The 24,673-nt window shown below is 32.7% G+C and overlaps 2 protein-coding genes across 6 annotated transcripts in view; both read left to right on the forward strand.

Moving 5' to 3' along the window:
- The window catches only part of LOC111416519 (laminin subunit gamma-1), a 33,079-nt gene extending 30,506 nt beyond the window's left edge, over positions 1-2,573 (forward strand). For both annotated transcript variants that reach the window (XM_023048565.2, XM_023048566.2), the window contains 2 exons: positions 34-1,584; positions 1,639-2,573. In XM_023048565.2, the coding sequence (XP_022904333.2) occupies positions 34-1,584; positions 1,639-2,351 (2,264 nt within the window). In that variant the 3' untranslated portion in view covers positions 2,352-2,573. The remainder of the gene's footprint in view (positions 1-33; positions 1,585-1,638) is intronic.
- A 4,241-nt stretch (positions 2,574-6,814) lies between these two features.
- Positions 6,815-24,407, forward strand: LOC111416522 (Protein tyrosine phosphatase 61F). 4 transcript variants are annotated; one of them, XR_011642448.1, is made up of 7 exons: positions 6,815-7,147; positions 11,636-12,286; positions 12,675-12,836; positions 13,027-13,230; positions 20,210-20,367; positions 20,425-21,380; positions 23,859-24,407. XR_011642448.1 is itself a non-coding variant. In XM_023048572.2 (7 exons), the coding sequence occupies exons 1-7, from the start codon at positions 7,073-7,075 to the stop codon at positions 23,881-23,883; spliced, it is 1,398 nt and encodes a 465-aa protein (XP_022904340.1). In that variant the 5' UTR covers positions 6,815-7,072; the 3' UTR covers positions 23,884-24,407. The 4 variants fall into 4 exon arrangements, 3 of the variants coding, with proteins under 3 accessions (XP_022904340.1, XP_022904338.1, XP_022904339.1); XM_023048572.2 differs by having other exon boundaries at positions 20,425-20,547; XM_023048571.2 differs by lacking the exon at positions 23,859-24,407 and having other exon boundaries at positions 6,851-6,953; positions 7,032-7,147; positions 20,425-23,672.
- The last annotated feature ends 266 nt before the right edge of the window (positions 24,408-24,673 follow it).

The raw sequence follows: 24,673 nt of genomic DNA on the forward strand, positions 1-24,673 counted from the left end.
AATTTACAAAATGTTATATTAAATTTCTTTTAGGATTCTTTGGTGATGCTTTAAAGTTACCTAAAGGTGATTGCCAGCAATGTGAATGTTACGCACTCGCTACGTTGGAAGGACCAGATGGAATTCCAATTTGCGATCAATTCAGTGGAACTTGTAGTTGCAAAAATCATGTTCAAGGAAGAAATTGCGATCGTTGCGAAATCGGTTATTTCAACATTAATAGTGGGGAAGGTTGTGAATCTTGTAACTGCGACCCTGTCGGTTCAATAAACAACACCTGCAACCTCTACAATGGTCAATGTAACTGCAAACCGGGAATAACAGGATTAAGATGCAATCAATGCGAAATATACAAATACGGATTTTCATCCGAAGGCTGCAAATCATGCGATTGCGACCCTATTGGATCTAAAGAGCCCCAATGTAACCCACTTGGCCAATGTCCTTGTTTCGATAACGTTGAAGGAAAAAGATGCGATCGATGTAAAGAAAATAAACACGATCGTCAAAGAGGTTGCATTGATTGCCCTGACTGCTACAACCTCGTTCGAGATGAAGCTCACGCTCATCAAAAGAAGATAGAACATCTTAGAACGATTATCGACGACATCGAAGGAAGCCCAACCGTTGTTTTTGATGACCAATTCGAAAAGAAACTAAAAGAATTAAAAGCTGAAGTCGAAAGATACCACCAACTAGCTAAAGATGGCACAGGGGGTGACGGAGATAAAACAATTTCCGAAAAACTTAACGATATCAGAGAGAGACAAAAAGAAATATCAAGGGTTTTATCCCAAATCGATGAAAGCATCTACTTAGCTAAAGACAAAGGATTAAAAGCCTTAGAAAACGTAACCGAAACCGACAACATCCTCAAATTAGCCGGGGACGATTTACAAAACGCTTTCCAAATTTTAGACATCAAAGGTAAAGCGGCGTTGGAAGACGCCCAACAACGTGCTAAAGAATACGGGGAAACATCGGATTTAATGACATTAATCTCGCAGGAAGCTCGTAATATTGCAGATCAATTAGAATTCGAAGCCAACGATATCACCAATCAAGCTTTAGACGCCGACAAACAATCGACGGAAGCGTACGATTTAGCGTCCCAATTATCGTCCCAACGTAACAACATCAGCGAGCAACTTACCAATTTAAAGAACGACATTTCAAGAACCGAAGAGAAACTAAAACGGACTCAAAACGCAACTTTGGACGCCCACAAAAGTGCCCAAGAAGCCAAAGATAAAGCGTTAGCTTTATTGGCGGAAGTTACCAATTTGGACGTCCCCAATGAGGATATATATAAATTGAAAAATCGATCCGAGGAAGCTCGAAAACTCGCTGCTCAACTCCTAAAAGAAAGCGATGATTTAATCGCGCAAAATGAAGACTTGCTTAAAGAAATCGCCGAACAAATTCTTAATGTTGATGATCTTATTGAGAAAGGAATCCAACAAAATGATGATATTAATCAAATAATGAATGATATTAATATGTTGGAAGCTCAAGCTGATAAAGCGGTTGAATTAGGAGATAATACTTTAAATAGAGCTAATGCTACATATGAATCATTGAAACGTAAGTAAATTCAATTATAATGTTAAATTATTGTGATATATTTTTTTGTTATAGATTTTGATCAACAAGTTCGTAAAAGTAAAGCTGATGCAGATCAACAACTTGCTCTTATACCAAAAATTCGTCAATTAATTACAGAAACAATTAACGAAACAGCACAAACTCAAAGTGATTTAATTAATGCTAAACTTGATGCGGAAGCAGCATTAAATCGAGTTGAATCTGCGAGTGACGAGTCGACGAGTGCAGTTAAAAATATGGAAGATATAAAAACGGAAGTGGATCAAAGATTTAAAAACGCAACTCATTTCCAAACAGAAGCCGAATTAATGGAAAATAGAGTAGCTATGGTAAAATCGGAATTCGATGAATTAGCGAAACAAAGTGGTAAAAATGGAACGTTACTTAACGAGGTTAAAGAGAAAGTAGGGCGAGCCGGAAAAGATACCGCGGATGCCAGTAAAAAGGTTAATGATATTTTGAAAGATGTTCAAGGAATAATGAAAGAATTGGACAATCTTCCGTCTTTCGACGACGCCGAATTGGATCGGTTGGAGGAACAATTACGTTTGGCGGAACAGAAATTCCAAGATGCTAATCTTGAAGCTATTTTAGAGAAGCTTCAACGCGAACAAACCGAACAAGATTCTCTCGTCGAAGCTTACACGTTAGAAATTAAAAAGTTAAAGAAAGAAGTCGAAAACGTCGAACAAATTGCTAATACCATTCCTAATGGTTGTTTTAAACAGGTTCATCTAGAACCTTAAGAAGCAAGACAAAAATATTAATGGAGAAAACAGTGTACAAATATTTTTTTTTTTTACATACCAAAGAACATTTCATGTGTGTTTCTATGTTAAAACTTGCCATTTATAGATGTTTTATACCTTAGTATGCATTAGTGTTTTTTTATTTTATCTTGATTAAGATGTATAATTCCTTTTATTTGTAATTTTAGAGTAATTGAATAAATGATTTTTAAACGTTAATTTGATTTTGTTTGCTTCGACCAAAGATGGCTCCTTGACTGGTGCATGTATAAAATATGACTACCTACAGAAGTCTTAATACTGCTGCAAGAAAGTTAGATACTTCTGACAGAAGAGTAGATATTGATAATGGAGGGCTAAATTGCACAAAATATTGACGAAACTGGGACGTACTAATATTGTAATATTGTCCATCCCTTATATAAATCCGAAGTTTAATGTCAATGAACTTATTTTTGAGATGAATTGTGACCTTTTTAAGTACTGTGTTAGATATCAGAGTAAAGGATTATTTTTTTTAGATGTTAATGAGATATTGGGTAATTGCTATTGTAATAAGATTAACATCCACTTGGATATGAAAGCTAAATCTAAGGTTTTTAACGCGTTGTATAAGGTAATTGATACCCATAAATGTTTCTTTTATCCGAACTCCAATGATAACTTAGTTTATATTTCTACGGATGCGATGTGTGCGTCGGCGTGTGTTTGACAATGTGAATGAATTGGAGCCTTCTACCTCTTTCATCCAATCCTATCCCGTGGCGACCGTTGATAACTCAATTATTTCCATTTTTCACATTAATGCTCAGGGTTTACGTCAAAAATTAGGTGAACTTGAGATATTTCTCGAAACTTACAATATTGTCTTTGATTTTGTGTGCATAAGTGAGCATTTTCTCTTTGATTTGGAGTTTCAGCTTGGTGTGTCAGTTGGGGGGTGGATTGCTCTTTCATACTTTGCTAGGACGGATCACATCCATGGTGGAGTGGCGATATTCGCGAAAAGAGACCGGAATTGTAGTTTGTTGGGTGACATAAATGACTTGTCGGTGGAGATGGATTGTGAATTAGCGGCACTGCGTTGCGAGGTCTCTCGTGTTGTGATTGTATGCGTATATAGGTCCCCATCTGGGAATTTTACAACTTTTAAGGACATTATGGAGCGTGTTCTGGGCACTCTTGCGAACCACAAGCATGTTGTGGTCCTGGGTGACTTCAATGTCAGATTTGGTAGCGGAGAGTCAAATGCTATTGAACTGTGTAATATTTTTTCTTCTTTCGGGTTTTCACCGTCTATCTCCGGACCCACCAGGGGCAAAAACTGTCTTGACAATATATTTGTTAATTTTGCTGAGGACAGGTTCAAAGCTGGGGTGGTCGTGAATAATATCTCTGATCACCATGGTCAATTTGTCTCTGCTGCAGTATCACCTCCAATTGGAATTGACTACAGTTCTGTAATGCACAGGAGGATTACCGTTGAGGGGAATTTGAGATTCTTTGAATCCTTTCAGGGTTATACTTGGGAATTTCTCTGTGATGACAGTTTCAATTTCAGGGATAGATTTGACTATTTCTTTCATAGATTTCTATCAACTTTTTATATGGCGTATCCTCTAACTAGAAAACGTGTTAGAGATTGTGACGGAAGCGTAAAGTGGTTCAATAATACACTGCGTCAGATGAGACTCAGGTGTGATCTCGCTTCCAATCTTTTCAATCGTTATGGAACTGCTAATCTTAAGGAAATGAGGGATAGAGCAAGGTCGGCGTACCGTAATGGCATCGTTGAGGCTAAACGGAAAGCCGCTGTCGGATACATTAACGCATCGAGCAACAAATCGCGGGCCTCTTGGACTTTGATTAATGGGTACAGGGTCAGTGTGGACAAGCAGAATGTTGCGGATATGGATCCCGATAATCTAAACAGCTTTTTTGTAAATGTCGCTAATAACAATGTTGCTAAACTCGGCCCGTCTATTGGGTCCCCCTTACATCTGTGTCGTAGTAACTTTGACAATGTTCCTGTTTTCTCTTTTGTTGAGGTATCAGAGAGTGAAGTTAGAAGTGTTCTACAGTGTTTAAAGACAAACGGAACTAGAGACATATACGGTGTTTCAACGGGGGCTATAAAATGTAACATTAGCCTCATAGTTCCGCCCCTTACCATAATGGTTAACAGCATGATGCGATCACATACTTTCCCGGATCAATTAAAGATAGCTTCCATTGTGCCTATTTTTAAGCATGGGGATAAAAACGATTGTTTGAATTATCGTCCCATTAGCATTCTCCCGATACTGTCCAAAATATTTGAGCGCGTAATCTACAAACAAATAATGGCACACGTGGAATTGTATGATGTGCTTTTCGAGAATCAGTTCGGCTTTCGACCTGGTAGGAGCACCGGGGATGCGATTGTTAATTTTATGAATGTCTGTCACAGTACGTATGAAGACTGTGCTGCTCTATTTCTTGATTTGTCTCGTGCTTTTGATAGTGTGTCGCACCGTATTCTTCTCCTGAAGCTGAAGTCTGTTTTTCGCTTTGATTTAAATAGTGTTGCTCTTATCGAATCATACCTGTCCGATAGGTTTCAAGTGGTTAAATGTGGAGACAAAGTATCTGGAAAACTTCCAATGTCGAGGGGTGTCCATCAGGGATCTATTTTGGGGCCCCTTTTGTTCCTCCTGTACTTTAATGATTTTCCTGGTTACCTGGGAGAGGGTGTAAAGTGTTTGTTGTACGCTGATGATGCCACATTGCTGGTCTCCGGGTTAAACTACGAGGAGGTAATGTCTTCCTCAAACAAACTGTTGACTGCTGCGAACGACTGGTGTGTAGCTAATGAACTATGTTTGAATAAAGACAAAACGGTTCAGACACTTTTCACAATAAAACGGGACTGTGTGGGTGATTTCCCCCCTGCTAGATTGCTGAGCATAACGGTGAGCTCCAGAGATCTGAAATTTGATGTGCATGTGGCTGAAATTGGTAAAAAGATCTCAAGAAACATTTTTCTACTACGTAGACTAGTGAGCTCGGTATCTGTCGAGGTGGCCAAAACAGCGTATTATGCGCTGATACACTCAATGATTGACTATGGTATTATTGCCTGGGGTGGGAGTCCAGCAAGTAATTATGTGTTTGGTTTACAACGCAGAGCTGTGAGAGTGTTGGCAAAACTTAGTTATAGGGAAGATTGTCGCCTCGCCTTTGAATCCTTGAATATTCTAACGCTTCCATCATTGTTTATCCTGAAATGTTTGCTGTATATTCATAGTAATAATGAACAGTATAAGACGCACGCCGACGTGCACAGTTACTTTACCAGAAACCGTACGAACATGTGCGTAGATTTTTGTCGGTTGAGTGGGACGCAGAAAGGTCATTTGTATACTGGTCAGATTTTGTATAATAAGTTACCGCAATCTATTAGAGCACGCCAACACAAGCAATTTAAAACTGTTATGAAGAATTTCCTGATGACGGGTGCGTTCTACTCAGTCGAGGAGTTTTTAAGGAGTGATATTGTCATTGTATGAATGTATTTTTATTGTATTTTCTTCTCGGCTCCTGCGTCTGTATTTTGTTGTATATTCTGTTTAAAATGACGTGTGTAAGCCTTGGGCATAGAGCACTAATAAAGTTATTATTATTATTAAATACTTTGTGCAGAAATGTACTGCTTGCAAGAAACTATACATATATTGCAGGCATCTGGATAAATATATTGATAGTAGAATCTTAGATATTGGTGTATATTGGGGTGTTCTGTAATTTTTTCTTTGGTTCAATGGTGACAATTACATTACAAATTTATTTAATGTTAAATACTTCTTGCACATAGTAGCGGCATCGGCTTTAGTCGGGTTTAGTAAAAATATTTCAAACATAATATGTTTTGAATTTAAATTTTTGCGCCATCTGTTAATAAATAGCGAAAGTATCGTGCCGATTAATTACCGCGAAATTCAATTTAATTATTTCCAATAAAAGTTTAAATCGATTCGCAGAATTTAAAGTTCTAACAAAGATTACGGGGTTTTTATCTTTTATTATCTAATAAATAATAATGGAAGGTTAATATATTCCTAAAAAGCATTAATTGATAGAAATCGGTAAAATTTCTATAAATACTTGAAAATGTTGGTGTTGTGAACAAGTAGAAACATTTTAATGAATTATTCTTCAAATAAAATTAATCGTTCCAATAAATCGCTTGCGTAAATATATATATATATATTCGTTTTCCGTTTAAATCATTGCGTTAGTATCTTCCGAAAAGTCGTTTCGTTTTAGTTACGAACTAAATTTAACTACAATAAAGTGTTTTATCAAAAACAAGTTGAATTCCAAGAATTAAAAGTGAACGTTTTAAGGTATTGAAACAATTAACATTAAAAAAGATTTGTTTCAAGTTTTCTTAGTATAGTTCAAATTTTCACCGTCAGATTACGGTATTATGAGTAAAGTTTATGACAGTCGGCGTGTTAATACTCCGTCTTTGTTTGTCTTTAGTGTCAGCGACGTTTTCCGTCTCCTTTCAAAAATGGTGTTTGCTAAACTCGCGGTGTACTAAATGTAACTTGTAAGGTTTGTCGAGTTCACGTCCTCCTCAAACGGGAACCAACCACTTTCGTTACAAATTACACACAAACCGCAATGTTTTAGGGGCGTTTTAATAAAACGAGTGGAGTTGAGTCGTCAATAAAATGACATCGGGCAACAATATCGAGACCGAGTTTCTGGAGCTGAACAGTAAACAACAATGGGACATAGTTTATCAGGTAAGTCCAACTCTTTATTTACGGTTAAATCTCGTCTTTCCATCATCTTCGTACTCTTAAGATTATCGTTTTAGAGGCTATCGTTCTGTTAGGAGTTCGCACGTGTTGTTGATAGTTTAGGTGCTATTTCTTGGAATTATTGTGTCTTATTGACCGAAAACATGATTTGCTTTTAAAATGGGTTATAAACGTAACTGGTTCGGGGAATATTAACATTATTTTTAAGCTTAAAATAGAGATGTTAACCTTAAAAGGTGATCAAACCTAAACATTTTTTTCTTGTATGCTGGCAATTAACATTTATGAGTTGCCAAAAATGAACATGGTAATGGTTTTTGAGAAGTTGCATGTACCAAGTTTAGAAAACTTTTCTGGGAAGAGTAATTTTTTTCTATAATGACTCATAATTCACTCATGCTGGTAGCTGTATTTAAAATAATCATGGGAAAAATCCTTTATAATATTTAACCTTTCAATTTATCTCATTCCTCAATTTATTTATTGTTATTAGTAAGTTGAAATGTTTCATATATATAAACGATAAGATATCCAAGAATTACAATATTCTTCTCTCAAAAAATAAATATTTAGGAAAAGGAAAACTACCAACTCTAATTTATTAAACTCCATGAAGTGAAGATATAAAGTTGTTTCACCACACCACATAAACAAGAATACAAATTTTAATGAAAATATTTTCAACTTTGTTATTTGTTTTATTTAATTACTTTAATTAATATAAGATTTGAATAGATTTAACTTTGTAATTCAAAAATTATTGTATTTGAATGCACAAAACAGCCTGATTTATGGCCAACTAGGTAAGGGTAAATCGTTTTTTAGAGAAAATTTACTGGAGAAAGCAAGCTATATAATTGATTCATTAAATAAGTTAAATTCAAATAAAGAATATCAAAACAGTAATAAAATCCAAAGAAACCATAGTGGAATGTAATTGCTATTACAGAGCACTGGATGGCAACAGCTGAGATAAAAACTTTAAAATTAAAAAATTATGTTATTGCATCTTATAATTGTAGAAAAGTCTTTTCAAGTGGAGGTGTTTTGCTATTAATAAATGAAAAATACTCATCAACTTCAATTAGCTTAGAAAAATATAACATAGAAAGAAATATTGAACTGGGTTCAGTAAAAATCCCACAATTAAAGGTATGTTTATAGCAGTATATCACTCACCAGACGGTTTTATAATGAACAGTTTTTGAAAAAAATGGAAGAGGTCTTACATTTCGTAATGTAAGACCTCTTGTGTCTTGAGACTTCATGTGTTAATGAAAACTTCAAAAGTAAATAAAAGTAGATATAGACCAATATCAATAGTAACAATAATGTCAAAAGTTTTCGAAACTAAATACCAACACGCGGATACCAACAGAAAAAAACAACAATGACAGCACTTCTTATTGTAATTCAAAACATAATAGCTGCTTTTGATGCTACTTGCGCGTAACGTTACACGCAAGTACCCTTCTGTGATCTTAATAAGGCTTTTGATTCTGTAGACCGTAATATTCTCTTGAAGAAAATAGAAAAATTCGGTATAAAAGAAAGCGGAAAAAACTGATCGTTTCTTATCTTCATGATAGAGGCAGCACCATGTTTATTGGAATCAAACAACATGGGTTCCGTGCTGGGCCCCATTTTATTCTTATTGTATATTAATGACTTGCCACAAAATATACAGGCGGGGACTTTATGTCTATATGCTGATGACACCTCTTTTATAAATACTTCAAAGGATTTTCAAGACCTGCTTCAAAAAACTAAAAAAACATTAGCTACATCCAACAATTGGTTCAAATCGAATTATTTACACTTAAACACGGAAAAAATTTACCTTAAAAAACCGTTTATACGAAAAAACATAAGAGGTAAAAAATCGAACGACAAGATTTTTAGGTGTAACATTATCTGAAACCCTTTCTTGGGGTGACCACGTAATAGAATTAAAAAAGAAATTAGCGAGTTCACTGTATTGCCTGCGAGTGGTATCAAAAATATTGCTTGGCGAAGAACTAAGAAATGTGTATTTTTCCTACCTTCATGGTATGGCAGTATATGGAATACTCACATGGGATGCATCAAGAGAGTCCGAAAAGATTTTTGAAATGCAAAAAAAGGCAATAAAGATTTTGAAGCAGCTAGGAAAGCTGTAGAGGACACTTTAAGAGTATAAACATTTTAACAATATCATCATCTTTTATTCTCGCTTGCCTCCAGCATGTACACGAACAAAAAGAAACATTGGTGAGAAATAAAGACTCTCACAATAATTATGACACGCGTTTTGGTAATAATTTATTACCACCTCTTCACAGAGTGCAGAAATCGCAAAGTACGTTTATATACATTTTAATCAAGTTATATAACGCTTTGCCATTGAGGTTAAGGAAACTGGAGGGAAAAATATTTCAAAGGGAAGTGAAAATTAAATGTGTTGTGATATGTATTTAAGTCTGCCGACAGGAGACTACAACAACACACTGAAGATGCCAGGTGAGATCTTGGCGAAACGTCTGCCCCTTTCCAAGTTGAACCAACAGGAAGAACGGATGAAATCTCGGACCGACTGCAGCAACACAAATGTATTTATATATATATTTCTTTTCTTTGACGTATTAAATGTACCATATTTTTATACATTTTAGACATAAAGATTGTTATATTGTAATGTACTAAAAAATAAGAAAATTATATATGGTAAGGCTTTTATGGCATAGATTTTAGGCTATCCATCGACATATTAAATAAACAAGATTAAAGTTTAGTATGTTTCTTTATAACAAAAATTCCTTAAAAAATAATTTCTTAATATTCATTGATTTAGCTTATGCAACTTATTACAAAATTTATTCTAAAATACTCAAATAAAAGTGTTCCTATTAAATATAATAAAATAAATATTATTCAAAAATATTGTCCCCTTTTGACCTTGTATTTGCATGTCACTGTAATAAAAAAGTTAAAGGGTATAAAAAGATGGCAGAGTGACCACAAAAACAGGCTAAAACCGAGACGCATTCATCCCCTAAAAATTTTTAGTCTACCTCTTGTTCCTGAAATATGAAGCTTTGAAGTCGGTGTTTTCACGTTTTACACAAAATACCTCAATATTAATTATATATAAATTCACTTTGGCTTAAACAGATGAATCTGTGTTTAATTCCATGAAACACAAAAAAGCGTTTATACAAAACGATGATCAGGCCAAGTATCAGCTACGGATGTGTGATATGGGTCCTAACTCAAAAGACGGCAAATATAGTGGATACCTTGAATGGAGAATTCTGAGAAGAATGCTAGGAGGGGTCGGAATTAACGAAAAATAGAGAATGAGGTTTAACCTAGAAATATGTCAGCAATATATAGATTCTCCACTATCTTAGGCTCCAACGATTGCAATGGGATGGGCACATGGTGAGGATTGACGATGACAGGATCCCAAAAATAACCCTTGTGTATTAGTTTGAATCATATTGTTGTGTTACAAGTGTTAATGTTAATTCACTATGATTAGATCAACGAAACAGAAGAAGGGACTGTAATGGTTTTGCTGTAATGCCAAAATAGTATTAAAAAATCCTGCCAAACTTTCACCACCATACTTTAATCATATCCAGGTCTCTTCATTTATTCTAGTATCTTGCTAATGGTTAGCACTGCTCTAATTGTCTATCTATTGTTGTCTCCGCTGTATTTTTCAGTTTGTTTTAATGCTTTGAAACGCTTAGTCCATTCTTCTCATTTTGATGCTCTTAACATACGAAAGATTTAAAAAATACGGAAGATTTTCTTCTGTGATCCGTACATGTCATTACATGTTCATTATCTTTAAAGCTGTTTAATCAACGTTTAAAAAGCTTGAAATATGGGCTATTTAAAGAATTCAAATAATTAATTATTAGAAATTAAAATAATTCAACTCCAAACAACACATACATTCCAAATTCCATATTGGTTTAAAATCTAAAACACAGAACAATACCTGATTTATTAGTGAATAAGAATACTAACAGGACTTTAAGACAAAAATGTTATATTAAAATTCAGTAATAAATCTTAAAGTTGCATAAATAATCGAAATTATACTTTGTCTGGTGAGGTACATGAATGCCATTAAATATGCTTTTAACCTTCCCGTCTTGATTCATAAATAATCTTTGTATATCGAGAAAGTAAAAAATGATAACAATCCATGTCTTAAATGTCAGCCTATAAATTTATATAATTTATTACCTTTTATTTTTAAATAAGAATTTGTGGGTCTATGCATCTAATACCTTTGTAGGTTATCTGAAAAATTCTGAAATAAAGATGATAACTTAAATTTGTCTTATAGGTTGTTATATTGTTATGGTATAAAAAATTACGGTTTTGAAACCACTTTTTTTAATAAGAAATGTCATATTCCTAGAAAAAACAACATTTATTCGTAATATTATTTTAATGTTTATTTACGTTTTTCAGTTAATAAGAACGAAATCAACATCGAGCGCTTACAGCACCTCAGAAGCAATAAAACCCCAAAACAAACCGTTAAATCGCTATAGAGACGTAAGCCCCTACGATCATAGTAGGATAGTATTGAATCGCGGTTCAACTGATTACATCAACGCGAATCTCGTTGTGATCCCGAAAGCAAACCGTCGTTACATCCTCACACAAGGGCCGCTTTGTTCGACAGTCAGCCATTTTTGGCTAATGATGTGGGAACAATCGAGTAAAGCGGTCCTGATGCTGAACAAGCTGGTCGAAAAGAAACAGGAAAAATGCTACCAGTATTGGCCCGAAAAAATGGGTTCAGAACACAAGATGGTTCTTGAAGATGTGGGCTTGGCGATTGAATACGTCGAATATCAGGACTATTCCCATTATTTGACGAGGACGTTTACGGTGCACGATCTCGAAAGCGGCGATTCAAGGCAGATCATTCAATTTCATTATACAACATGGCCTGATTTTGGAGTTCCTGGCTCTCCGAAAGTGTTTTTGGAGTTTTTGAAGAAAGTTAGGGCGGCTGGAGTATTAGAACAAGATGTTGGACCGGCTGTTGTACATTGTTCGGCGGGTATCGGCCGATCTGGAACATTTTGTTTAGTTGACTCTTGTCTGGTTCTTGTAAGTAACTTTTAATTTAGTCTTATTAAGGTTATTTAAAACATTTTCTTGAAAAAAGAAAACGAGATTCTTGATTTATGTTAGTTTCTCTTCTTGGGAAATTCTCACTTTCACAATGAAATAATAAACAATGTAGCCCACCTACATTCTTACTTTCAGATTGAAATGATTGTTGGAAATTAAAGTTATGTTCTTGTTATTAGTAAAAAGTAATCAGGAATAACGGCTGTTACTTTGGCCTTTCAATTTGATTTCAAGGACGTAACGAGACTTGTCACTTAAGATTAATTAAACCTTGTTGAAATGATTAAGTATACGCTGTGTTTATAAAAATTAATGTAAAGTTATAAATTAAAATAATTGGTGTAATGATAGTTTTTATGTTTAGATTGGAAAATTCGGACTAAACTCGGTAGATGTAAAGGACGTCCTCTTAGAAATGCGACAATATCGTATGGGTCTAATTCAAACTGCAGAACAATTAAGGTTTTCCTACCAAGCAATCATCGAAGGCGCAAAAAAATTAACCGACGAATGTCCAGACACGGAGGTAATAACACTGTAAATGTACCTTATCCACGACTATTATAAAAACGTCCTCATTTTGATTCAGAATCCGTTTTATTCTTTTTTTTTTTTCTTTTTAATTTATTTCGTGAATTTTCCAAGTTATTTGTTTCCTATTTAATTAAGAGACAATTATTTGTGTGTTAAATGATGGAGACTGTTTTATAAATTAGAACTGCAACTCAACAAATTCAATAAAACCATCGGAAAACAACGTAGAAGAAAGTAACAGCGCCGACGAAGAAATTGATGATGAACCTCCACCATTACCACCTCCCCGTATGGACAGTTTAAATAATTACGCTGATAGACCTTTGCCGAAAATTCCAGTTAGTACATCTTTAACTGAATTAACTTTCAATGGAGTTGCTGAAGAGGTACAAATTTTCTATTTATCTTAACTAAAAATTTAATATATCACCATATCAGATTTTTACAACTATCTTTGATTGACAAATTACTTTACATGGTAATGTAACGCATTGGGTTACACTATGATGCGACCTCGGCTTAATTATTCAAAAGATCTATAACTTTGCTTGATAAACCCAACGCACAGTGGTCCGAGCGGTAACAAAACCCGATCGAAAATATTATTTTGGTGTTAGCAATTAGCTAGCTTTATGAAACTTGGCATATGATTATAAGACCAAAAGGGTAATGTTGTGTCAAAATTTGAATTAAATTCGTGAACCGGAAGTAGTACTACGCAAGCAGTACTTTATTTAAATTCATACTCATTTTCTTCCATTTTCACATTTTCGCATTCCATTTAAAATAACGAAGTTGTAGTCTACATCCGGTAGACCGGAAGTGGCGGCCATCTTGAAAGTATTTTAGATCGAAAGCTTCGAATGAACAACCCATGTTGTCAAAATTTCAAACCGCTGCGAATAGTGATACCTAAAAAAGTTCTACCGAACCAGTTACATGAGACATCCGGTATAGGTCCTCTATAAAACAATTTCGATAGGAATTTGCGATCACGTAATTACACAAAAAAATGTGAAGTAATATACGTCTAATGTTTTGCACAAAATTTTATAGTAATATTCTTCTTTAAAGTCCTAATTTATACAGGTGTCTCAGCGAGACCGGTCATTAAACGTTTCTGGGGTTCTAGCCAAACAAAAAATTTGAGAATGCAGACTTAAGTATTATCAATTACGTTCTCTTCATCTAAAACATTTTCAGATTTCTAGCACTTCCGGTTATACCGGAAGTCGCCACCTGCTTTATTTTTTTAAATGGAACACCCTGTATATTTTTACATATTTGGATTTGTCTGTTTTGAAGGTTTATAAATAACTTTACTTTTTGCAATTTGAACCAGCAATTCTCGAGTTATTCGAATTTTTCTAGAAAAATTTGTTCCGGCGGACATTTGTTCAAAAAATCATAGAACACTCAATTTTTGAGATATCAATTTAGGATTCAGAACATGCTTAAACAACATAATGGAGTATGTTTTGGTGCCGAGAACGGCTGTCTAGATCGTTTGGTCACTTTACTATGATACGTTAACTTTTCGAAATTTGGAAGCACCATAACTTCATTTTTTTAAATGGCACCCCCCATATTTTATTACTTAGTCGTCTTCGGCGTCTCATTTTACATCTTTTATATTCCATATGTCCTATGCCTAACATTAATAGTTTGAGAAATAATTAGGGTTTTTTGAAAAATGCTCAAATATCATATGGATATTAACCTAGTGTGCCATGGAAAACAAATGTTTAATGACTTAACTGATAAACGTCAAAGTCTAATTTAGGTTGTTTGATGCTTGTGAGTCTAAAACCAGTTAAAATGGATATTAATAACGTAAATAATGTTTATACAAATGAAGAAATCCATAATTTATTTTTTGTGCACGAAAAGTGCGACAAAGTTCTTAGTAGAACTTGCAGAATGTTTATTGAAAATTATCCACATTAATCTCCGATGACAAAAGGTAAATTTAGAGGAATAGAAGCAAATTTTTTGCATTTTGGACGAATTAATCACGTGTTAACCTGACCAAAAAATGTAGTAGATAATGCAACGGAAGAGGTGAATACCTTGGCTTATTTCGAGCCCAGTCCCAACACCTCAATTCGAGCTGCCAAAGAAGATCTGGGAATCATACTACGAACTTTGTCGCGCTTTTTATGCAAAAAAAATAAATTAAGAATTTCTTGATTTGTGTAAATATTACTTTCGTTATTGTTATCGATTTTAACTCGTTTCAGTACTAATATTAAGGGACATAACAGATAATTATTAGCTCACATGCATCAAGTGACGTAAACAAGTGAGTCTTTGACAAGAACTCATTGAGAAGGCTTGTTTTTCATGGCACACTAGGCTAAATATCCATATGATATGTGTGCATTTTTCAAAAAACCCTAATTATCTCCCAAACTATTAATATTAGGTATGGGTCATATGGGATATAAAAGATGTATAATGAGACACCGAAGACGACTAAAAAATAAAATATGGGGGATGCCATTTTAAAAAATGAAGTTATGGTATTTCCAAATTTTGAAAAGTTAACGTGCCATAGTAAAGTGATCAAACGTTCTAGACCGCAGTTCTCGGCACCAAAACATACTCCATCATGTTGTTTAAGCATGTTCTCAGTCCTAAATTGATATCCCAAAAATTGAGTGTTTTCTGATTTTGTGAACAAATGTCTGCTGGAGCAGATTTTTCTAGAAAAATTCGAATAACTCGAGAACGACCGAATCAAATTGCAAAAAGTAAAATTATTTATAAACCTTGAAAACAGACAAATCCAAATATGTAAAAATATACAGGGTGTTCCATTTAAAAAAATAAAGTTGGTGGCGGCTTCCGGTATAACCGAAAGTGCAAGAAATCTGAAAATATTTTAGACGAAGAGATCGTAATTGATAATACTTAAGTCTAAATTCTCAAATTTTTATTTTCGCCAGAACCCCAGAAACGTCTAATGACCGGTCTCGCTGAGACACCCTGTATAAATTAGGACTTTAAAGAAGAATATTACTATAAAATTTTGTGCAAAACATTAGACGTATATTACTTCACATTTTTTTGTGTAATTATGTGATCGCAAATTCCTATCGAAATTGTTTTATAGAGGACCTATACCGGATGTCTCACGTAACTGGTTCGTTAGAACTTTTTTAAGTACCACTATTCGTAGCGGTTTGAAATTTTGACAACATGGGTTGTTCATTCGAAGCTTTCGATCTAAAATACTTTCAAGATGGCCGTCACTTCCGGTCTACCGGATGTAGACCACAACTTCGTTATTTTAAATGGAATGCTATAGTTTTTAATGCACCTTTTATTTATATTCGACAAAATAAGTTGACTTTGATAAAAGTTATTGGTACCTACCATTTTTCGTTTTCGAGTTATTTTGTTTTTAAGTTTTTTTTTGGCAAATTACTTTATGCTCTTTAAAACCTTATATCTCAGCCAACGTTCATTCAAAAAAGCTCTAATGTGACACGATTACTCTTGAGATGTTGTCAAACAGATTGTCATTTGTTGTATTAAAGTATCTTATACAGGATGGTCAAAAATTGAATTATCGTTTCTCCATATTCAATGGTAAGAAAGTCGAAAATTTTAAATGGAACGCCCCATATTTTTTTACCCTATCAGAAATGGAATTTGATAAAAATGTGGCAAAATTAATTGGCAGAATTAGTTGGTTAGATAGCTCAATTTTATTTAGCTTTTACTAAAAATGTTTTAAGAACTATTCGAGAATAAACTCATCGCTCTTAATTTGAAGTGATATTGGAGACCATAATACGTAAGTTTGAAGCCTACTTATAGTAGAATTTTCCCATGATACTGAGATAGTCCACATACATTTCAAATTATTCGAGATAATATAAAATATTTTGTTATATTCACCAACATAACAAAATTTATCTCAATATATTTATTTGTTCCTCTATATTTACTTCTTCATCATTATTGTCTTCTTCTTTACCTTCCTTTTCTTCTAGAGACTTGTCCAGTATAAGTAAATTTTTCATGTCTTCATTCATATTTTTATATCTTTCTGAACATTCTTTATAAAAGTTACTAATAAATGGATCGGAGCTCAGAAATAGTCTTTTAAATAAATCTTCATTTGTTTGAATTCTACCCAAAACAGAAAAGATAAAAACCAAAACATAGCAACAAAATAACGAAAATCATAACAAGGATAAATAAGATCCACAATTATGTGTTAAGTAATCTTTGACTGCTAATTTTTTGGTTAAGGCGCACGTTGGCGCAAGATTTCTTTCTTATGCTATGTACACCATACCTTCAGCAATAAAAAAATGTTTGCTACAATTGTTCGATTTTGTTCGCTCACAAGATATTTAATTTAAAAGATTGAATGGTCAAAAAATACAGGGTGTCTCAACGAGACCGGTCATTAGACGTTTCTGGGGTTCTGGCGAAAATAAAAATTTGAGAATTCAGACTTAAGTATTATCAATTACGATCCCTTCGTGTAAAATATTTTCAGATTTCTTGCACTTCCGGTTATACCGGAAATCGACACCAACTTTATTTTTTTAAATGGAACATCCTGTATATTTTTAAATATTTGGATTTGTCTGTTTTCAAGGTTTATAAATAACTTTACTTTTTGCAATTTGATTCTGTCGTTCTCGAGTTATTCGAATTTTTCTAGAAAAATCTGCTCCAGCAGACATTTGTTCAAAAAATTAGAAAACACTCAATTTTTGGAATATCAATTTAGGATTGAGAACATGCTTAAGCAACATGATGGAGTATGTTTTGGTGCCGAGAACTGCGGTCTAGAACGTTTGATCACTTTACTATGGCACGTTAACTTTTCAAAATTTGGAAGTACCATAACTTCATTTTTTTAAATAGCACCCCCCGTATTTTATTTTTTAGTCGTCTTCGGTATCTCATTCTACATCTTTTATATCCTATATGGCCCATACCTAATATTAATAGTTTGGGAGATAATTAGGGTTTTTTGAAAAATGCGCACATATATGGATATTTAGCCTAGTGTGCCATGAAAAACAAGCCTTCTCAATGAGTTCTTGTTAAAGACTCACTTGTTTACGTCACTTGATGCATGTGAGCTAATAATTATCTGTTATGTCCCTTAATATTAGTACTGAAACGAGTTAAAATCGATAACAATAACGAAAGTAATATTTACACAAATCAAAAAATTCTTAATTTATTTTTTTTGCATGAAAAGCGCGACAAAGTTCGTAGTATGATTCCCAGATCTTCTTTGGCAGCTCGAATTGAGGTGTTGGGACTGGGCTCGAAATAAGCCAAGGTATTCACCTCTTCCGTTGCATTATCTACTACATTTTTTGGTCAGTTTAACACGTGATTAATTCGTCCAAAATGCAAAAAATTTTCTTCTATTCCTCTAAATTTACCTTTTGTCATCGGAGATAAATATGGATAATTTTCATTAAATATTCTGCAAGTTCTACTAAGAACTTTGTCGCACTTTTCGTGCACAAAAAGTAAATTATGGATTTCTTCATTTGTATAAACATTATTTACGTTATTAATATCCATTTTAACTGGTTTTAGACTCACAAGCATCAAACAACCTAAATTAGACTTTGACGTTTATCAATAAGTCATTAAACATTTGTTTTCCATGGCACACTAGGTTAATATCCATATGATATGTGAGCATTTTTCAAAAAACCCTAATTATTTCTCAAACTATTAATGTTAGGCATAGGACATATGGAATATAAAAGATGTAAAATGAGACGCCGAAGACGACTAAGTAATAAAATATGGGGGGTGCCATTTAAAAAAATGAAGTTATGGTGCTTCCAAATTTCGAAAAGTTAACGTATCATAATAAAGTGATCAAACGATCTAGGCAGCCGTTCTCGGCACCAAAACATACTCCACCATGTTGTTTAAGCGTATTCTGAATCCTAAATTGATATCTCAAAAATTGAGTGTTCTATGATTTTTTGATCAAATGTCCGCTGGAGCAAATTTTTCTAGAAAAATTCGAATAACTCGAGAATTGCTGGTTCAAATTGCAAAAAGTAAAGTTATTTATAAACCTTCAAAACAGACAAATCCAAATATGTAAAAATATACAGGATGTTCCATTTAAAAAAATCAAGTAGGTGGCAACTTCCGGTATAACCGGAAGTGCTAGAAATCTGAAAATATTTTAGATGAAGAGAACGTAATTGATAATACTTAAGTCTGCATTCTCAAATTTTTTGTTTGGCCAGAACCCCAGAAACGTCTAATGACCGGTCTCGCTGAGACACCCTGTATAAGTATTTATTGACGTCAATAGAAATGGTTGTAATTTTTTTCAACAAACATGTTTTGAAATTTGGAAAGTCGTAAAATGAAGACCTTTCTGTACTTTATAAGAAACCAACGACACAATATTTTCAAGTAGTGATATACCATCTTTTTTATTTTCTAAAGTTGTGTCATTTTCTAAAAAATTTCCTTATACAAAATAAGGTAATTGTAATAGCAATTTATTTCGCGCAGTAGCTATTATAAAACATCAAAGACTTCATAAACTTCACTAAGAGACTATTAATAGTTAAAATATATGCAACATTTAAAAAAACAACACTATAAAACTTTTTTTTTTAATTGATTTTCGATCGGGTTTTGAGTGTGTTCGGACCACTGTGCGACGCCGCTCTCGGCCGAGGTGTTACAATATGATGACCAGTTTTAGGTTGGTATAATGTTATTCATTGAGTCTCGGCTGCAAGCGATTAATAAATGTGCAATTAAGATCATGTAAACCAGTTTTAGCTTGATATAATGTAAATCACTGATTTAGTTAAAACAGCTACAATTTCACCTGATTATTTATTTCTAAAGCTTTTAACCTTTTGGCGAGTACCATACCTACGACGCTGTCACTATTTCGCCTATCTCATTTTAACTATTTACTATCGCATTCCTTCATTTGGGCAACTGACCTAACCAATTATTTATTTTTAGATTATTTAACTTCTTTTTAATATTATTTATATATGTGTGTATATATACGACTTTAATTATATATAAACGATTCATCTCATTTATGATTAGCACCCTATTTTTAACCCACACTCAAGGTCCACTTACGGAGCCACTCTCGCGATTTAGCTGTTTTAAATAACCTTTTGCGCATGTGTTAATGTTAACCTTTCATTCCCAAAGAATTCGTATAAAATTCTGTCTCCAACAGCAGTTTATTGATGCTGAAAAAACGAATTTGTTGATACAAATTCGAAATATATAAATCATCCTAATCCGACATGGTGATAATTCAATAAATTAGAATTATTATATAATTTAATATTGATCGTTTTTGTGTTTTATTAGATGGAAACTCCCCCAAATAGGCCATTACCAGTTGTGCCTCCTTCGGAAGGTGATGAAGCTGAAATAGAGGAATATAGCAGCCCAGATGAACTAGAAGAGGAAAGTCGAACGGAAAGTCCTGTTTCGAATAAATCCGAACCTACGCCGAATTGGAAAACGTAAATTTATTTAAAATTAATTATAATCAAAATTATATGTATATATATTTTTTGTAGAACGTCGCCTGATGCGGAGTTGAGGCATCGTAAACGAAAGGAAAGAAAGGAGCAACTAGCGGCGCAGGTTCGCGATATGAAGAGACGTCAACAATCGTTGGAGAAGTGGACCAAGCTGAAGAGGTCTCTGTTTAAACCATTAGTTCTGACCGGAAGTATCGTATTAGGCGGCGGAATCGTCGCCTATCTCTACATCAAATATTCATCTTAAAAAACTAGTAGTATTCTTTCTCTCATTCTCATTTAAGTTTCTCCCATCAGCCCCTCTCTTTCCTCCCAATTACTACTTCAATATTATTACTACTATTTACTATTATTTCTTATTTGCGATTATTTAAAAAATTAAATTGAAGAAGTGAGCAACTTAAAAAAACCAACCCACACATAACTATTTGCTACAATACTATAATACGATTAATATTATTATTACCGCATTCTTACAGGAAGAAAAATATGTTCTTTGTTACAACGTAACCGTGTGTGTGTATATATATTATATACATATATATATAGATATATATATATATTTAAACGTATATATATTGTATTATTAGGTTTTTTGAGCACTGTGTTTTCGGTAGCACTGACTATAGAATTTATTTTTTTGTTTTTTTGGAAATCTTAAATATTTTTTAAAAAACTTGAGAATTGGTGCAATCAAAAATGAAATAACATGAAATTGAACGAGTCGTTATGGTTAAAATAATTTAAAAAATGGTTACAGGAGAGCTACTTAATCTGCCAAACGAAAAAAAAAAAGTAAAATTATATTGAAATAAAGTAAAATATGGAAAATTTCTCCTCATGTTTAGGTTACATCCTATGAGCCGTACGAATAAATTTTCTAAAATAAATAAAAGGAAAAAGGAAGGGAAAGGAATACGATTTTGCTATAATAGGAATTAATATGAATCGAGTGATAGGAATGGGTTGACAGTTACTTGGAATTATTAAAGGTGCGTAATGTTCAGCAAAAACAAGACTGAAATATGCCGTTGATAGGCGAACACTCCTAAAAATGTTGGTCCTGTTCTTTTTTTTTTGTGTTTTTTATTACCATTTTTTTTTTTTTATTTTCATTTCATTATAGAAGTATTTATAATCAAGTTTTTTTTATATTTTGTATTAATAATATACTTGAAAGGGGTCAATAATACTACACCATTAATCAAATTAGGTTCAATTAAGAAAATTTAAACGATAATCTAAACATTTGTTAATCTAGCCTACATTATTTATAAACGATCTTTAATTTATTATGCTGACGTAAGTGTCCTTGAAATTAAATAAATAAAATAGTTTTTAAAATAATCTATACATTTTGTTTTCTATCAAAATTGTTAACTCAAGGTGTTTAGATAGTTTATAAATTAATGAATTTTAATAATTAATGTTTAGATTTTTGTTTCTTTTTGTCTTTGATGCTATTAAAATTCAAAATCAGTTATGTGTAATAACAAAAGATCAATTTATACTCATCTCTCTATACACGGGTTAATTTCTTCAAATAACCATGAATGACGAACTTCATATTTTTCAACCCTTAACACTCTTAGAAAGTCTTTAAACAGACTGTTTAGTTACAAGTTTTTGGGTGGTCACATTCGATAACTTCGCGATTAAATTTCACGGTATTCGCTCTTGGATAACATATAAACTCAAAATATCAAAACTCTTATGGGAACTGTATGCAAAGTGATTCATATAAGTTCATGCGTTTTTAATTTACTGATGCCGTCAGTGCCATATAAAAAGGTGGATTACATTTAAAATTACCATGATTTTAAACATATTTAATAAGATGGGATATATTATTAGATAATAATAATAACGAAATTATATAAAGATCGCGGGAAACAGTCATGAGATAGATTTATCATTTTAGTCTGAAGTTCAGGGATATCGTTAGCATGTATCTTTGGAGAAACATTTTTTCAGTTTCTTATCCCAAATGTTTACAAAAATTATGATGAATTCCATCGTTTCCTTCGCCTTCCTATTGGGCGTTACAGTACATTCTAATCATTACTCTACATTCATCTTTATTACATGGTCTGCCCCAATGCAACCTTTAATACCGGTAGTTCTCTTAGTTCTCAGTATATTTCATAATTAACCTTATTTTATATATCCCGTTTTGTTGTACTGATTCCAATACATGTTTCAATACTTTTCTTTGGATTTGTCATATTATCCATCGCCCTTCAAGATATATTTTGTATCTTTATTAACATCACTCTTTGCTTCCCTGAATATTATCCTTTAATATTTTCAATACATTAATCAACACAAAAAGTAATTTTTGGTATTATCTAAAAGTGCAGAGAGATTTTTCACAGTGATAACCCGTTCTTATTGATGTCTAACCCCATGTATTTATTTGGTGTTGTTATCATTAAATTGATTTTGGATTTTAGTAATAACATATAAACATATCTTTTAAAACTTAATTTTGATATCATGAATCACACAAAATTATAAAGACAAAATAAATTTGATTATTATTTTTTAACACATTGAAGAAAAACGCAATAAATTAAAAAAAACTTGTGTGCGTGTGTGGATAAATAGTATGAAAATAATAATCCCTTCGTCTATTTTATATACTTAAATATTCACTGAAAAGTAGGATTTGTAAGCGTTAGAAAAAGTATATAAGCGCAGTAATCTTGATTACTGCCTCAAAATAAAATATTACAAGAGGGGTAAAGCACAAAAATTTTCTACTACATTTTTATACAACAAGAATATAATGAATGAATCAATGAGATGTGTTTTTCTTTGTGGTTTTATTTTATTTCGTGAAAAAAATGTGAATACAGACTAATAAGAATAACAGACTAATAAGAATGACATACTAATAAGCATTCCTCGACGTTATTTATTAATATACGAAAAAAAAAAAGAAAAAACTATATAAGTGCCTACGGTACGGTTTCTTATTGATTCCCAAGGAAAAAAATAAAATAAAATAAAAATAAAAAGTGGTTTAGTAGAATTACGGATGACAATATGCGTTTACGACGTTTCTATTTTTTTAAAAACGCTTTATGTCTTTTTTTTAAGTTTACTATTTACCTTTACACTTAAAAATGAAAGAAAGCAAAAAAAGTTAAAGTTCGACAATCGGTTTATAGTTGTTAATCTATTAATATTACATATATATAATTTTACTATACCTATATAGTACTACGTATGTGGCTATTATTTGTGATTATTGCTGAAAATATAGACATTTTGAAAAACAACCACGGAACTTTAATGTATTTAAGAGGTTTTCATTTTATTTACACAATCTTTTAGTTTAACTAAACTTTGTATCCAGATTACGATTCGTAAATCTTTATAATTTTTATTCTTTTATGTTGATATAAAATCTTGCACCCCACACCCCGCTATATATCGGTTGGTATATTTGAGTTTTTGTATTACAGGCCTAAAACTGCACTGCCCGACTGACATTTGAATTTTTTTTGGAGGAGCTTGGACAATGAAAGTTTTAGATTAGTCGAGGATAAATTCTGCGGTCTCACGTTCTAGACTAGTCAAAATTTCCACAATAGTAAACTTGAGTCGAAAACACCACACAGCATTGTTAAACTAAAATAATTTAAAACCTAACCAACCTGTATATAAAAAGTTATTGTATTAATCAAGTTTTACAGTCAAACTCGATGGTATGTCATTTGCGCAATTAAACGAATTACCTTATTCCATCTTGCCTATAAATATATATATTTAATATCTATATCATTAAAAAACATCATCATCATTATCAACATCTGCGGCCTATATTCAAAAAACCGACACTTACGCACAATCACCGTTAAAAACCTCACTTTTTTATACCGTTTACGTTGACTGTGATCTTTGGACGTATTTGTAACTTTTTATACGTGTCTATGGAGGAATTTAACAAAGAAAATGTACTGTTTTACATAGTTATGTCTTATTTCTTTCAAACTATTATTTTTATTTATTTACTTTTTTTTTTATTTCGGTGACTCCAACACTGTCCATCATTCTTAACTCCAAGCTTAACATTTTATTACTTAAATAGTAAGTAACAATAATATTTATTAAATTATAAGTAAGTATATATATTTTTTATTAATTTACAGTGTCATTATTTATTATCATATTTTTCTTATTTTATGTATTAAATTAAGAAAATTAGTTTTGCAGTATTGCCTCAAGCCCTCAGATACTCCCAATTTACATAAATTCTCAATATTACCAGCGTATGTAT

This window comes from Onthophagus taurus, chromosome 1 (assembly GCF_036711975.1).
Source record: "Onthophagus taurus isolate NC chromosome 1, IU_Otau_3.0, whole genome shotgun sequence".
NCBI lineage: Eukaryota > Metazoa > Arthropoda > Insecta > Coleoptera > Scarabaeidae > Onthophagus > Onthophagus taurus.

Coding starts and splice junctions, on each gene's coding strand:
- LOC111416522 (XM_023048570.2), top strand. CDS start 7,073: ATGACATCGGGCAACAATATCGAGACCGAGTTTCTGGAGCTGAACAGT. Junction 7,148..11,635: donor AATGGGACATAGTTTATCAG/GTAAGTCCAACT, acceptor TACGTTTTTCAG/TTAATAAGAACGAAATCAAC. Junction 12,837..13,026: donor ACGAATGTCCAGACACGGAG/GTAATAACACTG, acceptor TTTATAAATTAG/AACTGCAACTCAACAAATTC.